This window comes from Schistocerca serialis, chromosome 2, assembly GCF_023864345.2.
Source record: "Schistocerca serialis cubense isolate TAMUIC-IGC-003099 chromosome 2, iqSchSeri2.2, whole genome shotgun sequence".
NCBI lineage: Eukaryota > Metazoa > Arthropoda > Insecta > Orthoptera > Acrididae > Schistocerca > Schistocerca serialis.
Genome location: NC_064639.1, coordinates 287,657,457 through 287,675,169, shown reverse-complemented (window position 1 = coordinate 287,675,169; position 17,713 = coordinate 287,657,457). Strand labels below are relative to the sequence as shown.

At 45.6% G+C, this 17,713-nt stretch overlaps 1 protein-coding gene across 4 annotated transcripts in view; it reads left to right on the top strand.

The window, feature by feature from the left end:
• The first annotated feature begins 703 nt into the window (after nt 1-703).
• The window catches only part of LOC126457056 (microsomal triacylglycerol transfer protein), a 220,485-nt gene continuing 203,475 nt past the window's right edge, over nt 704-17,713 (top strand). Inside the window, exon 1 of one of the 4 annotated variants that reach the window (XM_050093049.1) lies at nt 704-845. In XM_050093049.1, the coding sequence (XP_049949006.1) occupies nt 803-845 (43 nt within the window). In that variant the 5' untranslated portion in view covers nt 704-802. The remainder of the gene's footprint in view (nt 846-17,713) is intronic. The other 3 variants (XM_050093047.1, XM_050093048.1, XM_050093050.1) reach the window with 3 other exon arrangements.

The window sequence follows — 17,713 nt, the reverse complement described above, 5'->3', positions numbered from 1 at the left end:
ATTGCTGCAGCCTATGCATATTTTTCAAAAATACGAGAAGAACATATTTATGTATATGAAACTACCTAATGCAATAACTGATTTTGTGCACATGTCCATATTCTGGTGCAGCCCATTCATATATATTTTTTTAATGAAGAGATATTTATGTATAAACCATTTAATTCTTTATCTATATATCCAGTAACATGTACAACATCTTTGAAGCGTCAGTGTACAGTATACAGTGGAGAGCACAATATGCAACAGGCAGCAGTACGCAGATTTTTTACAACTCTGTCGTCCCTGCAAGTACAATTCACTATCAGAAATTTGTTTTCTAAGTAAATAATTTTATCATTAGCTAAAGAAGCAACGTAACTTACAGTGCTCTTGGTCTGCTACTAAATGACGTCCATTTCATCACCAACACCAACTATGTAAATAAACAGTTCTACATTGGTGCGAACCATGGAAAAGCGTGGTGGTCAAATGAACGACTGACGCAGAAAACTCTTTCATTTGTCGGAACCCGTTAACCTAGCTGGAACGTGGTAGTCGGTTTGTCGTCAATCACGCCGGGAGCGGGCCGGATGGTGGCTTTTAATGGATTACCACATGGTTAGGGAGCGGGAGCGGAGTGTGGCCGCTGGCCTGCATGACGTGTGTTGTTGTACGGTGGGAGGGCCGGCTTGTCGGGCGAAGCGAGCGCGCAGCGGCTCAGTCTGTGCGCACAGTGGCAGTCGTGGTATTCGGCAGTCGCCCGCCAACCGCCGCCCCGTCCAGACAGTTTCACAGCCACAGACACAACACAGCCGCAGCCATGCGACGCGCGCTGACTCTCATCGTCGTCTTCTCTGCTCTGGGTGAGTTTCCCATCTGACTCTGCCGTAGCCTCCGCTGAGCGGGGCCATTTGACGCGCGTGAATAGGGGTCAGGGACGGCGCCTACTCGCTGCCTCCACAATCCGCGACAAAGCACAATATTTCCATATCGCGCGCGGTGTGCTCTAGCATTGCGTGTACTGTAGAACGAGCAGTGAGAGCCAGTTATTTTAGTTATATTTCATGGCGTCTGAGCGGAAACCCCCAGCATTCTAATATTTTTTATAGCAGTCTACTGTCGCATTTGACTTTAAAATGATTAAAGGTTTCCTTCAACTTTCGAACATCTTCTGATCTATTACAGTTGCAGAGCAAGCCGTCATCTTTGCGTGTTGTGCACAGCATCCGCAAGTCGTTGATGAGGCTGATCATTAGCTGATTACAATTAGCTAGATCAGGTATAATTCTGCTTTGACAATCAGACACATCTACTCTTGAGCTTGACCCATTCATTCTTTGTGGTTTTGGAGTTTAGCATTTCTCACGGGTCGTACTAATAACATTGTCTTACTGAGAGGATGTGAAATGGTACGTAAATAATGTATGATCTTTTATACTGTGATGATAGTTATTAACCAAAACAGTGTTAATATAGGGCATAAGGACAGCTCAGTTTCATGCCTTTCATGAAATGCTTAACAGTCAGATACATTTACTTGATAGGCTACACATGAAGCATATGTGTAGCATCACATATACCTTAATTATCTTATAATTATTAAATTAACATATTTAACATTTCATAATTTCGTATATGCCGTCTCTCTCTCTCCCTCTCTCTCTCTCTATCTCTCTGTCTGTCTTTCACTCACACATCTACACACACACGAGGTAGGCTCGGTCTTGCGGAGATCACACTTCGTTACTTATTCTAGTCTTCTCCCCAAAACAAAACTTGCTGCCACGCCCTCTTTCAACGTGCTAGACATGCCTACTACTGTACTAGTGTAATAATAACAATAAAACAAATAAAGATCAGACAAGAAGATAATAGCTTTTCAAATAAGTAGCTGCCGGAGAATACCGAAAATTAGATGGATAGAGCGAACAGTTAGTGAGGACGTACAGAACGGAACTGAGCGAAAAAGAAATTTATGGTAAAAATTGACTTGAGAGAAGCGATCTGTTGATAGCACACACCATAAGGCATTGACGAATAGTTAATTTGGCAATGGGCAGAGGTATATGTGGGAGTGGGCTGTAAAAATTGTATATGATGAGATAAGCGTGAATACAGAAAGCTGATTCAGAAGGATGTAGGATGCAGTAGTTATTCCGAGATGAAGGGGATTGCAAAGTATAGACTAATTAGGACAATTGCATCAAACCACTCTTCGGATCGAAGACCACAACAATAACAGCATCAACAACAGTATGAAATGTTTGATATGTTGTCGTTGTGGTCTTTAGTCCGAAGACTGGTTTGATGCGGCTCTCCATGCTGCTCTAACCTGTGCACGCTTCTTCATCTCCGAATAACTACTGCAACTTACATCCTTCTGAATCTGCGTGTTGTATTCATCTCTTCCTCTTCCTCTACGACTTTTACCCCCCACACTTCCCTCCAGTACTAAATTGATGATTGCTTGATGTTTCAGAATGTGTCCTAGCAACCAAACTTCCTTCAGGCTGTGCCACAAGCTTCTTTTCTCCCCAATTCTGTTCAGTACCTCCTCATTAGTTACATTATCTACCCACTTAATCTTCAACATTCTTATGTAGCAGCACATTTCAAAAGATTCTCTTCTCTTCTTGTCTAAATTGTTTATCGTCCATGTTTCACTTCCATACACGGCCACGCTCCATAAAAATACTTTCAGAAAAGAGTTCCTAACACTTAAATCTATATTCGATGTTAGCAAATTTCTCTGCTTCAGGAACGGTTTCCTTACAATTGCCAACCTACATTTTATATTCTCTCTAACTCACCCATCATCAATTATTTTGCTGATCAAATAGAAAAAAACTTATCTACATACTTTAAGTATCTCATTTCCTAACCTAAATCCCTGAATATCACCTAATTTGATTCGACTACATTGCATTACGCTTGTTTTTCAGTTGTTGCTGTTCATCTTAAATCTTCCTTGCAAGACACTGTCATTGTTCGATATAATAATAACAAATTGTTTAATTACAATAAAATTTATAAAATGTTTTCATATAACCATAATTTGTTTGCATCAGCTCTTAGTACATCGTTTTAGCAAAATTTTCATAAAATTGTCATTCAGAGAACTACAGCATTTGCAAAGCATACATCCGAAAATTTGGGAAATACCTATGACATGCAATTGATTTAAGAACTATAATAGCAACAAAGTCGAACACCTATAACAACACAGTATTAAAATCGTAGTGTGTACTTATGGTGGGTACTCACCATGATATCATTACGATTGTGAACACTGGTCTACAGCAAGTGAGGGGAATATTGTTTCTTTCAGTTGTTTCGGCTTACGTGTTAGAAGTTAGTCTTTCTGTTTTTATTTCTTGCGGCAATGTTCTCTGTAGGCGGTGATGCCTAGAGCAGCCATACATCGCGATTAATCGGGACAGTCCCGTTTCTGAGCCTCAAAAATTTCCAAGAATATTTTCAAACACTTCCGTACCGGTTAAAATATTTTCTGACTATCGATTTTATAAATTAAGGGTCGAAATTGACATTTTTTATGTTGGTGGCCCCTGACACATATAAAGTGCTATAATACTTGCGTACTCGATTTTCTTTGCTTTTGCTGAAACGGAAATCACGGTTTTAAAAAGAGTTTCAGGGCAAATTCGCTTGCTTTACTGGCACAGAAAATGATCGTTTAGCAAAATGTAAGTTATGTAACTATGCTGTTTCTGTGTGTCATCGCGGTGCTGCAGATCTCAAACATTACATGGATTGCGAGAAACACTGGAAGAATCTTCGATCGGCAGGGTCTTCGCTAAAAATGACTAGATATTTTTTGACTTCAAATACATACAAACAGACAATGCTAGCTGCAACAGGAGGAACCACGTCATTATACGTTGTTAAACACCACCACTGTTCTAATAACTGCAGTTCAACTACACGAAAATTCGAGATTTCGGAGATCGCAGAAAATGCTTCGTGTGGAAGAACCAGGTGTGAGGCAATTGACGATGTTATACTCCACATTCCTGGAAGCAGGTAATAGATGCTGTAAAAAAATGACGTAGGTTTTTCAGTTCTTGCAAATCACTTCTTGCCCACAATGGTAGAATTAAAAGTGATACTTCATGCAAGCAACTACAATTATTCACGTTTCCTAGACTCATAGTTTTCATACTACTTTATGCCCGAAAAGTTAATATGTAAATATGATTCTTTTTGTTGGGAGGACTCCCCGCCCCAGTTTCTTGGATCCGTGCCCGACACACACACACTCGTACAATGTACATACTGTTTCTTGTTTAAGAGTCGTACAGTGAACTGTACTACTTGTGTAAAGTGGCCAGTAAGTGTGCGGTCACCCTGGGCTAGTTTGCAAGCCATGTACACACTGAGGCGACAAAAAGTCATGGGATACCTCCTAATATTCTCTCGGACCTACTTCTTCCCGGCATAGTGCATCATAGACTCACCGAATCGTCTGAAGTCTCCTGAAGAAATATTGAGCCACGCTGCCTCTATAGCCGTCCATAATTGCGAAATTATTGCCTGTGGAGGATTTTGTACACGAAATGTCCTGTCTACCATGACCCACAAATGTTGGATGAGGTCATGTCGGGCACTCTGGGTGGCTAAATCATTCTCTCGAAATGTCCGGAATGTTCTTCAAACCAATTGTGGCCCGGTGACGTGACGCAATGTCATCCATAAAAATTCCATCTCTGTTTGGAAACATGAATGGCTGCAAATGGTCTCCAAGTAGCGGAACATATCCATTTACAGTCAACGATCGGTGCACTTGTACCAGAGGACTTCCGGAAGGCGTTCGATACAGTTCCGTACTGTCGCCTGATAAACAAAATAAGAGCCTACGGAATATCAGACCAGCTGTGTGACTGGATTGAAGAATTTTTAGCAAACAGAATACAGCATTTTGTTCTCAATGGAGAGACGTCTACAGACGTTAAAGTACCCTCTGGCGTGCCACAGGGGAGTGTTACGGGACCAATGCTTTTCACAATATATATAAATGACCTAGTATATAGTGTCGGAAGTTCCATGCGGCTTTTCGCGGATGATGCTGTAGTATACAGAGAAATTGTAGCATTAGAAAATTGAACCGAAATGCAGTAATATCTGCAGCGGATAGGCACTTGGTGCAGGGAGTCGCAACTGACCCTTAACATAGACAAATGTAATGTATTGCGAATACATAGAAAGAAGGATCCTTTATTGTTTGATTATATGATAGCGGAACAAAAACTTCTTAAAATATCTGGAAGTATGCATACGGATCGATTTGAAATGGAATGATCATATAAAATTAATTGTTGGTAAGGCGGGTGCCAGGTTGAGATTCATTGGGAGAGTCCTTAGAAAATGTAGTCCATCAACAAAGGAGGTGGCTTACAAAACACTCGTTCGACCTATACTTGAGTATTGCTCATCAGTGTGGGATCCGTACCAGATCGGATTGACGGAAGAGATAGAGAAGATTCAAAGAAGAGCGGCGCGTTTCGTCACAGGGTTACTTGGTAAGCGTGATAGCGTTACGGAGATGTTTAGCAAACTCAAGTGGCAGACTCTGCAACAGAGGCGCTCTGCATAGCGGTGTAGCTTGCTGTCCAGGTTTCGAGAGGGTGCTTTTCTGGATGAGGTATCGAATATATCGCTTGCCTCTACTTATACCTCCCGAGGAGATCACGAATGTAAGATTAGAGAGATTCGAGCGCGCACGGAGGCTTTCCGGCAGTCGTTCTTCCTGCGAACCATACGCGACTGGAACAGGAAAGGGAGGTAATGACAATGGCACGTAAGGTGCCCTCCGCCATACACCGTTGGGTGGTTTGCGGAGTATAAATGTAGATGTAGGACTCAGTCCATTCCACGCAAACACAGCCCACGTCATTATGGAGTCACCACTAGCTTGCACAGTGCCTTATTGACAACTTGGCTCCATGGGTTCGTGTGGTCAGGAACACATTCGAAAGTTACCGTCAGCTCTTACTTACTGAAATCTAGACTCATTTGTCCAGGGCACGGTTTTACAGTCGTCTAGGATCCAGCCTATGTGACAAAGACCATATGAGACAGGCTGTAGGCAAGACGTCGGTCGTCGGCTGGTGTAGCCCACTAAGGCCAAATTTCGCCGCACTGTCCTAACGGACATGTTCGTCGTACGTCCCATATTGATTTCTGCGGTTATGTCACCCAGTATTGCTTGTCAGTTAGCACTGACAACTCTATTCAAACGCCGCTGCTCTCGGGCTTTAAGTGAAGGCCGTTGGCCGCTTCGTGGTTCGTGGTGAGAGTTAATGCCTGAAATCTGGTATTCTCGGCACACTCTTGACACTGTAGATCTCGGAGAATTGAGTTCCCTAACAATTTCCGAAACGCAATGTTCCACACATCTAGTCCGCGTTCGAAGTCTCTTCAATTCTCGTCGTGAGGCCATAATGACGTCGGACACACTTTCACACGAATCGCTTAAATATTAATGACGGCTCCACAAATGAAATGCCTTTTTATACTTTGTGTACGCACTATGACCGCCATTTGCATATGTGCATAACCCTATCCCATGATTTGTCACCTCAGTGTGTATGCAGTAACGGGATGTGATCGCTCGTTCACACATTCGTCAGATCTGCATACTTAAACTACATTCGATGTGTACACAGGCCATTCAGCACGCAGATCCTTTAGCGCTTTCGCGCTTGTTTGACCAGTTAACACGCGAGGTGCAGTAATAGGAATCTAATCACTCGTTGCGTGTTTCAACTTTCACTCGTGAATGCTAATTATGAGAGAGGACGCTACGTTTTACATAAGCTATCAACATGTTCGTTGCCGGCCGCGGTGGTCTAGCGGTACTAGGCGCTCAGTCCGGAACCGCGAGACTGCTACGGTCGCAGGTTCGAATCCTGCCTCGGGCATGGATGTGTGTGCTGTCCTTAGGTTAGTTAGGTTTAAGTAGTTCTAAGTTCTAGGGGACTGATGACCACAGATGTTAAGTCCCATAGTCCTCAGAGCCATTTGAACCATTTGAACATGTTCGTTAAACAACCCTAGTTTCCAAACCGTGTTCCGATAAACATTACAGCCAGCCGTAGTGGCCGAGCGGTTCTGGGCGCTACAGTCTGGAGCCCCACGACCGCTACGGTCGCAGGTTCGAATCCTGCCTCTGGCATGGATGTGTGTCATGTCCTTAGGTTAGTTAGGTTTACGTATTTCTAAATTCTAGGGGACTGATGACGTCAGAAGTTAAGTCCCATAGTGCTCAGAGCCATTTGATAATCATTACAGATAGTCCACAAGAACGTCATCAAGAGTCACGCGAAAATGCTCACTAGAATTTAAAATATTGCAGAGACACTGAAGTAGCTGTGGCGACAGTACTTTAGTTGCAACGAGACCCACAGACAAGTGAATTTTTCAAAATCACGATGATTTTTCGCACCGGCTGGTCTTACTTGGATTAGAATATCCTTTATTTTGTATTCTTCACTGCTTCACAGTTTCGGCTGTGTAGACATTTTCGAGGGTCTGGATTACATACCAGACGTAATATTGTCAAAATAAAAGTTAATTCGTTATTGAGTCGACGGAATAAAAGTAAAACGTAAATTAAATGAAAGTGACAATAAAAGACATTTAGTATAACCCGTCAAGCGGACTTACGTTTGTCATAAATTGTAAAAATACAGTGGGCGGGCCTGGTACATAATGAAATACAAATAGAATTAAACTGTGGTCAGCATATAAAAAGCGAAAACACAATGTAATAAAATATTTTACTACAGTACCGCGTTTTAAAATAAACGATATAACAACGAGTGTTTCCTGAACAGCTGCTACGTAACATAAAGCTTGCAAGTAGCTGTAATTCCGTACTAGACTATTTGCAGCGACATCTCGCGGACAGGTGATCAGGGACAAACTTGCAAGATCTGCTCTGCGTCTCGTACATATAACACAAAAAGCAATTTTTGTCAAGTTGTGAACAAGGAAAGTGCATCAGCGATCGACAGGAAGGGAAAGAAGGATTAGTATTCCGGTGAAAGTGCACGTTCCATTTCGGTGTCTTTTCCGTTGCGTGCTGTTTGTAACGGTACGCGCGATGAATAATAGGCAGTCAACACGACGAATCATGAGTGACGCATCATGACGCAGATTTAGATAGCCAATGAGATTCTCGTACGTAAGTTTCTATGGTTGTCAAATAAAGTTAGCTGCTATTTTGTTTGTTAGGTTAGAATTGAACCACGTCGTCGGAATTTTCAGCAAAATACGAAATAAGACATACCTGTATGTTAATGCAACGAAGAATGTATACCTCGGGTTACTCTAGACATTAAGTTAAGGCAGTCGTATCTTTGTGTTGAGATTCGTTGACTTCACCAGCTCACAAGCTTGGCCAAGTAACAAACTGTCTACATTCCAATCTAACCTAGGCCTCGGGCTACGCTACACGACATTCTTATCAGCATATCCAGGTTCGCTGACACAAGCATGCAACACAAGAGCCCCCGAGAACGTGAGCACACCTTAGCCAGTGTCTCTCGCTATAGGCAAAGTTCATAGCGATGTCACATTTCATCGGTATCGGATGTGATTTACATATCAGAAAAATGAAAACTGTCAGGCCGAGAATGGCTTGACGAATTTTAACATTTTCTTTTGTCTTAGCAAAGAAGTAACTGATGGTTTCGCAATTAAAAGGCGTTGTAAAGGCATGTAAACGGCTGTGGTGGGGTCGAAGGACGATCTCCGATCAGTAACCTGTGGTCTAGAACGAATATAACATCAGAAAATTCCGAGACCTGTAAAAACTGTTTTTCGTTGTATCGATCATATTTCTGTATTCTGGTATATATAGATTGCATTCTTTTATAATGTCAACTTATGTTTTACTGCATGTTCATTTTGTGTTTATGTTAGTTTATTATGCACAGTGCTTTACATTTATAACCTGTATAGGTTCCGTTCAGAGCGTGATGGTCGCTCAAGAATGCTTTAAGAAATCTGCTTACACCTGCTGGGGTTTATTTGGTAGATATGATTTCTGCGTTCAGTGTATTTAACGCCAATTGGAACACGTTTAACACGTACCACTCTGTATTCAATATCTAAATTTTTCCCTTGTGAACAAACGACCAACGTTCCGTTCTCTTTGAGTTTTTAGGCGTTTAGAAATTTATAGCACTGTGGCAAATAAATAGAATAACTAAGAGCTGTAATAGGCAACAAAATCAGTAAAGAATGGAGAAAAAGAATGCAAACAATTAATACAAAAATACAAATAAATAAAACATTAGTGTAATCAGGTAACATATTTCATATCTTCGCCTGCCCCATGACAGCTGATTTCGTCACAGGAGATAGACTCATGGTCAAATACAGTAGTATTTCGGCTACTTCTCTTGTGCGTATCATTTTTATCACCTTTACGAAATTATCGGAAGTGAACAACGTCAACGAAACGAACTGAAGTACTTGTAGGGTTTGGCTAGTAGTAAGACCATATTAATATTCCTACTTTCGCAACATCCTTGGACTTGAACGTACTGCCTAATTTGTAACGAAGACATACAGAACATTTGTGCCTAGTTTTTGCCTAAGAGATGTTGCTGGCTGAGAAGAGAGATAGAGGTGGTGCAATTGTGTATGGAATGAGCGATAATCAGGTCACGTGCTGTCCATCCTGATTCGTCTTTTCGATGATATTTCACGAAACTCTTCAGTAGAATACCTCGAAGTTTCTGTGAACAAGACTTCGAATGATTCCTTCCTTATCCATCTCTCCCACATCGCGTAATAACCACAGTACTTACAGGAAGTTAAACTTTGGTGCTTCTCTAACAAAGCCTCACCCCCATTACCTGACAAACAATGATTGCTAACATCCCGAGGTCCTAGCAGAAGTTCAGACATAAAACTGCCAGAGCAATACTCGGCAACATGTAGAGCAAACACTGGCTAAGTCGCCGATAACTCAGCAGTCACGCCGCTGTGTTTATAGTCCGAAGTCCAGTTGATGTATCTTTCAAAAGCGCCTCCCTTTACCGCTATAGAGTAACTGACTGCGTAGGTGATGTGTAAATTTGACCAACGTACATAAAATGCGCTACAGCCAAACCCTGTAGGGGTTATCAGCGTTCTAATTTTAGAAATACGACCTTATTGTCCAGTAAGCGAAATTGATGACGCTTGTAAAACTCGTTAGCTTCATGTACTTGCGATATTAATATCTATATTTTTCTGCATCACATGTCCACCAATGCGAGTACTTAATAATAGAGTTAAGGAGCCGATAAGATTAATTTTAACGGCTTTCCGTACAAAATTTCTTTCTGTAATTTTTGTCGATGATTGCAAACAAAATTTTTGTCAGACTGTCGATTTTGGGTCACAATGAGCATCTTAAGATAACTGAATCGAGTCATATTTTCCATATTTCAAGTTGCTGTTTTTCGTTTCGGTATCTTCCCATCTTTATCAAGATTGACTTACAACACTTATCTTCCTCGGCATAAACAGTTCCATATTTTCCCCTATTTCCTGTTAATTTTCAGCGGTTATTGCCAGAAATGATTTTTTTCCTGATTATAGTGGACGAACATTTGCTATACCGTACATCTCTCAGCAGTGACGGCAATATAAAATACACACTGCAGTTTCAGATGACCAGTTCGGTAATATTCACAGTCAGAAGACACGGCCTGAATTCTCAGTGGCTCAGCAGCAATTTTAGTCTGTGGAAGGGACAGGAAATGCTTTCATAGCGCGTTCAGAGAACTTTTACTCTGCTTTACTCAACGTAAACGTGCAGCTGAATATATCTGACATTGTACGAGTAGGAGAGAGCGATCGTAAGTAGATAAAAAAATGTAAAATTATAAAAATTTCAAAAATTTTCTATAAAACTTCTCCCCCCAGGGGCTCAGCATTCATTTGCTGAGTACGGGCTTGGCGACCCCGGGGTCCTGAGCTGCGGACTGGTCAGCGCTGCCAGTCTCCTGTCACCGTAAACCCCGGACATGCTTCAGCGACCACCGCATGGCACGGCGGTGGAATGTTGTGTGCTGTGGGGAATGGTAATCTTGGCTTGACCGCCTGGATTGCGAGGAAGGTAAACCTCTATAAAAACCCCTCAATCTTACGGTGTGCTGCGCGCCTATAAGATGCATGGCTGTTGGGGTGGAACAGTCGCAAGCGGGCAACCTCTGGGGCACCTGCCGCCCCAGTTGTATAAGGCTTACCTAGGCACGCGGGGCTCTGTCTGAGCGGACCTTTAGTTCCCTAGCTGCTCGTGGGACCACAATGGACCCTTCGACCTCTACGTTTCCCCCTACCAGTGGATTGGGTGGGCCACTGGTGGGAAAACACACCCCATCGAAAAAGCGACTTCGTGCTGGGAGTCCTCCAGCGCCTGATGTTACTAGAGATTTATCAGACTGTCGTAACAGAGCACATGCTAATAACCAGAATGTGTTTTTGATTGTCAAACGGAAGGAAGGTAGCTTTGAGAGAGTTTCTCCCTTTTACATCCACAAGGGTCTTGAGGGAATTGCAAGAACACTGAAATCTGTGAAGCGACTGCGCAATGGGACTCTGTTAGTTGAAACTTCTAGTTCCCGTCAAGTAACTTCTCTTCGGAAAGCAACCTGTCTCGGAGAGTACGCTGTCGAGACCGAGCTCCACTCCACTTTGAACTATAGTAAGGGTGTTGTGACATGTAGGGACTTGGTGGATATCCCCAAGGACGAGTTGAAATCTGAGTGGGCTGACGAAGGTATTGTCGACGTGCAGCATATTATGAAACGAGTCGATGGGGACCTAGTCAAATCCGACTCGTTTATTCTCACGTTCAATTGCCCGAGACTCCCAGAGCATGTTAAAGCGGGTTTCTTACGTTTGCCAGTACGGCCATATTTCCCCAACCCAATGCGCTGTTTTAAATGTCAGCGCTTTGGGCATACTACGTTGGGGTGCAATGGGATAGCCACTTGTGGTAAATGTGGTCAGCCTGCCCTCGAAGGAGCCGATTGTTCATCGCCAGTGAAGTGCGTGAATTGCTCTGGGAGTCACCCTGTCTGGAGCCGGGTCTGCCCCATCTATCTCGAGGAACGGAAGATACAGGAGATCAAAACATCTAAGCGCATCCCCTATGGTGAGGCCAAGAAGCTCTTTAAGGCCATGCAGCCTCCTGTGTTTACATCTTTCGCTTCCACTCTGCAGAAACCGGTACAGTTGGCCACTGTTGCTACACAAACGGAGCTTGCTAGTGTCAGCACTAATACCTGCGTTTGCCAGTGCACTTGTGCTGCTGTGGTTGTTTTGCAACCTGCAGCTCTCCCCACAACGTCGGACAAGGCCGTGGTTGCTGACATTGGGGTACTTCCTACCCCTCCCCATATGGCACCTTCTGCCCATGCGAGTAAAGCTCCAACTGTTGACAAGGTTCTGCATTCTAAGCCCCCCAAGACGAAGACGCCGAAGGTGAAGGTTTTGCCACCTGAGGAGACTAGTCAGGCTCAGACCGATAACGATGCTATCATACTGTCTGACATCTCCCTTGGGTCGCCATCGGAGCTGATGGACATTGACGTCGACCGGGGGCGATTTTCTCGCCCCAGGAATAAATCTCCGGCCAGTACGGGCTCTCCTCCAAAGCACAGGGGCAGGGTGAAAATTCAGCCACCCTGATCACTGGCTCCCATATTACAGTGGAACCTGAATGTGTTCAGGAAGCATGTGGCCGAATTACAACTCCTTGTACGAGAGCGCCCCTTGTGCTTATGTCTCCAAGAGACACACTTCCGGGCCACTGATGCTCCTTCTTTACGGGGCTATACCGTGTATCGAAAAGATGATCTGATGGGGGAAAGGGCAAAGGGTGGTGTTGCGGTTTTTGTCCATGACATGCACCACTCATCTGAGCTCCCTCTCGTTACGGACTTGCAAACAGTTGCAGTTGACCTTCTTGTGGGGCGGAGGCTCACAATCTGTTCCGTTTACTTACCGCCTCAGGATGCAATAGACTCTGAGGCTCTCACAGACCTTATTACCCAACTCCCCCGCCCATTACTCCTTCTGGGGGACTTCAATGCTCATAATGTCTTATGGGGCTCTACGACTACTTGCCCCAGGGGTCGCATTCTGGAAAGCCTCATGGCATCCGAAGAACTGTGCATCCTCAACTCTGGTGCTCCCACTCATTTCTGTACTGCTTCTGGGTTGTCGTCAGCTATTGACCTTTCCTTTTGCTCTCCAGCACTCGCGGATTCTGCTCTGTGGGAGGTTGCCGCTGACCTCCATTCTAGTGACCACTTCCCCCTTTGGATTCGCCTCCTGGATGAGACTGTGGCATTACCAGTGCCGCCCAGGTGGCACCTCTGCAGAGCTGACTGGACACTTTTCAGCGATTTAGTTGTTTTGGAACACCGTGCTAGCGTCCACGAATAGGTCGACCATGTTACAGCCGTGATCTCCCATGCTGCTGAATTGTCGATCCCACGGTCCTCAAGTCATCCCAAGAGGCGCCCTGTCCCTTGGTGGACCACTGAGTGCCGCTCAGCCATCCGAGCCCGCCGTGCAGCTCTGCGCCGCTTCAAGTGCCGTCCCTCAGCTGACAATCTTGTGGCCTTTCGGGTGGCAAGGGCCAAGGCGCGACGAGTGATTAAAGAGAGCAAACGACGGTCATGGCAATCGTTCCTGAACTCCATCTCCCGCTCCACTAGTTCTACAAAAGTATGGGAAGCCATCAGGAGGATTTCCTGGAAACGCAGCCAACTACCTGTCACGGCATTGCTGCATCAGGGTTATCTACTCACAGCGCCGAGAGACATTGCCCAGACACTGGCCATGTATTTTGCCGAATCTACTGCCACTATTAACTGTGATCCAGATTTCTGCCGCTACCGCACTGCCATCGAGAGGGATCACTTGGACTTCCGGTCTCCAAATTCTGAACCCTACAACTGCCCCTTCACAATGTGGGAACTGGATTCGGCGCTGTCTGTGGCTCATGATACTGCGCCAGGTGATGATCAAATCCTGTACAGCATGCTGCAGCACTTGTTGCTGCCATCCAAGGAAGTTCTCCTGAATTGTTTTAATATGATATGGTCATCCGGCACGTTCCCTGACTCGTGGAGGGAGGCGATTGTGATTCCCCTCCTCAAACCGAGGAAGGACCGAATGCATCCCAGTAGTTATCGGAGTATTGCTTTGACGAGCTGTGTCGGGAAGACATTGGAACGCATGGTCAACCGTCGCCTGGTTTGGCTGCTCGAGACCAGGCAGCTCCTTAGCCACTCTCAGTGTGGCTTTCGGAGATGTCGTTCAACTATAGACAACTTGACCCTGCTTGAGGCGGCCATCCAGCAGGCCTTCCTACGTAACCAGCATTGTCTAAGTGTATTCTTTGACATTAATAAGGCGTATGACACTACTTGGCGCCGCCTTATCCTCAATCAACTCCCCATCTTCATTCGGTCCTTTCTTTCCCGCCGCCTCTTTCGATATCTGGTTGGTAATGTGCTATCTGATTTGTACGTGCAGGAGAATGGTCTTCCTCAGGGAAGTGTTTTAAGTGTCACCCTCTTTGCCGTCGCCCTTAACAGTATCACGTCCACTATCCGGAGTCCTGCCCAGTGCTCCTTGTTTGTGGACGATTTTGCTGTTTTCTGTTCTTCCTCCAGTCTTGTCACTGCTAGTCGGCAGCTGCAGCTTACGATAAAGCGATTAGAGGCATGGACTGCGAAGACGGGTTTTACCTTTTCTGCAGACAAATGTGTGTGTGTTCATTTTAATCGTTCTCGACGTGCTTTTACCTCCCCTGAATTGCGTCTGAGGGACACCATTCTTCCTTTTAGAGACACTGTGAGGTTCCTGGGCCTCACTTTTGATTCCAAGTTGTCGTGGTTGCCGCACCTTAAAGACCTCAAGATGCGGGCCCTGAAGGCGCTGAATATTTTGAAGTGTCTGAGCCATCGGTCCTGGGGAGCAGATCGGGCGCGTCTGCTGCAGTTTTATAGGGCTTTCGTCCGGTCGCGTCTTGACTATGGATGCACTGTGTATGGGTCAGCGAGGCCTTCGTATCTGAAGATTCTTGACGCAGTGCACCATGAGGGTATCAGGCTGGCTACTGGTGCCTTCCGTACCAGTCCCATCCCCAGCCTGTGTGCTGAGGCAGGGGAACCGCCGCTCGCCATCCGGCGGAAACTCCTCATGGTGCGACGGGTGTGTCAATTCCTTGCCTGTCCTACCTCCCCTGCATACCCTACTGTTGCCCGACCGCCTATGGAACGTCTCTTTTCCAGTCGTCCAAGGGCAACGAGACCATTTGGGATTCGTGCCAAGCATTTGCTTGAGTCCCTTGGTGTGGAGCGTGTGGCACCCCAACTCCAGGGATTTACCCGCCTGCCTCCCTGGTTGCTCCAGAGGCCCAGCGTCCTTTTAGACTTGTCAGAGTACCGGAGGAGCTGCACTCCTGCGTTTGTTTTTACCTCCTTATTTTACGATATTTTAAACCAGCATGCCGACCATGTACCAGTATTTACGGATGGCTCTAAACAGGGGGACTCTGTTGGTTGTGCTGTTGTTTTCCCTGATCGAGTCGTCAAGTTACGGCTTCCTGCAGCGTTTACCATCTTTGATGCCGAATTGTTTGTGATCTTGCGGGCATTGGAGCGGATGAGATGTGTTCCCAGTCTTAAGTTTCTCATCTGTTCTGACTCCCTGAGTGCCCTTCAGACCATGCAACACTTGTACCCAGCGGATGCGGTCGTCCAGAACATCCATGATGCCCTACTCCACCTGCAACGGCAGGGGAAGGAGGTTACTTTCTGCTGGGTGCCGGGGCACGTGGGTATTAGGGGAAACGAACTGGCGGATGTGGCTGCCAAAGATGCATGTTCCCTCCCTCACGTTGTCGAATGTACCGTCCCCCTCCATGCTGTTACCTCCCTTTTGCGTTTTCGTGTTATGCGTCAATGGGAAGAGGAGTGGCTTGCAGTCGGTGAAAATAAGCTGCGTCTGGTCAAGGCCACCACGCGGCCATGGCGTACGTCCTACCAGTTATGCAGGCGGGATGAGGTTCTCCTCACTCGCCTCCGCATCGGGCACAGTCCCTTAACGCATGGTTTTTTACTCCGGCGGGAGGACCCCCAATCTGCAGTGCTTGTGGCGTCCAGATTACTGTCCGCCACATTTTACTTGACTGTCCTTTATTCTCTGACCAGAGGGCGGTGGTTTCCTTGCCACCGGATTTGCCCTCTATTTTGCAAGACGACGCAACGACTGTGGTTAAGGTCTTACGGTTTTGTGTTCTGTCCAATTTGTTGCCTCGGATTTTAGGGAGAGGATTTTAATGTGCTGCTGGGTGACTGGCTCACCCAGGCTTTAGGTAAGAGGTCCACCAGTCACGATTACCTACTTGTTTCACTTCGATTTCTGTTCTCTTTTCCTTGTGTTTCCTTTCCTTTTTTAGTGCGTTTCTTCTCCTCTTGTTTTGCCTCTGTATGTGAGGATTTGTAACTGCGTCAGGTCTGTGTCTTTTAGCCGTTCTCCTTGTTCGCTGTCCGTCTTCGTCCCTTCACTGGATGCTTTCCTGTTTCTATGCGTTTGGGCGCTGTGACCACGCTGTTTAGCGCCCGAAAACCTCAAACCACACACACACACACACACACACACACACACACACACTATAAAACTTCTTAAAACTTTCAAAATTCTCTATTTGTTTCAGTTGCTTCGTAGACTGCGTGGCTGTACATCGCACATTTTACCTCAAGATTTAAAATAACCTTATGTTTGATGGAACAGTCTTGTACATTGCGTGTGCAATTATACACACATCAAAAAAAATTTTTCATCACCCCGGTTCCCAGAACTTCTGAAGATAGGCGTTGACTGTGGATATTGTATTACAGACACAGTCCATTTGACTGTTCAGAGATGTCACTAAACCCGCCCATGGATGTAACACCCATGCATGAGCAGCGCCTCTTAGACGGAGGGGGTCAGATAGCCCATCTGTTCCAGTTATTCCACCAGGATGGATGTACACGGCTCGTGTTGTTTGTAGTTCAACCACGCCTAGACGGTCAATACCGCGGTTCGATCGCGTCCGCATTGTTGCTTTGTGGCACTAAGGACTCTCAACAAGGCACGTGTCCAGGCGACTCGGAGTGAACCAAAGCGATGATGGAGGAGATACAGAGAGACATAAACGGTCGATGACATACCTCGCTCAGGCCGCCCAAGGGCTACTGCTGCAGTGGATGACAGCTATCTAAGGGTTATGGCTCATAGGAACCCTGAAAGCAACGCCACCATGTTGAATAATGCTTTTCGTGCAGCCACAGGACGACATGTTACGACTCAAACTGTGCGCAATAGGCTGCATGATGCGCAACTTCACCCCCGACGTCCATGGCGAGGTCCATCTTTCCAACCACGCCACGATGTAGCGCGGTACAGATGGGCCCAACAATATGCCGAATGGACCGCTCAGGGCTGGCATCACGTTCTCTTCACCGATGAGTGTCGAATATACCTTCAACCAGACAATCGTCGGAGACGTGTTTGGAGGCAACCTAGTCAGGCTGAACGCCTTAGACACATTGTCCAGCGAGGGCAGCAAGGTGGAGGTTCCCTGGTGTTCTGGGGTGGCATTATGTGGGACGACGACGCCGCTGTTGGTCATGTAAGGCGCCGTAAC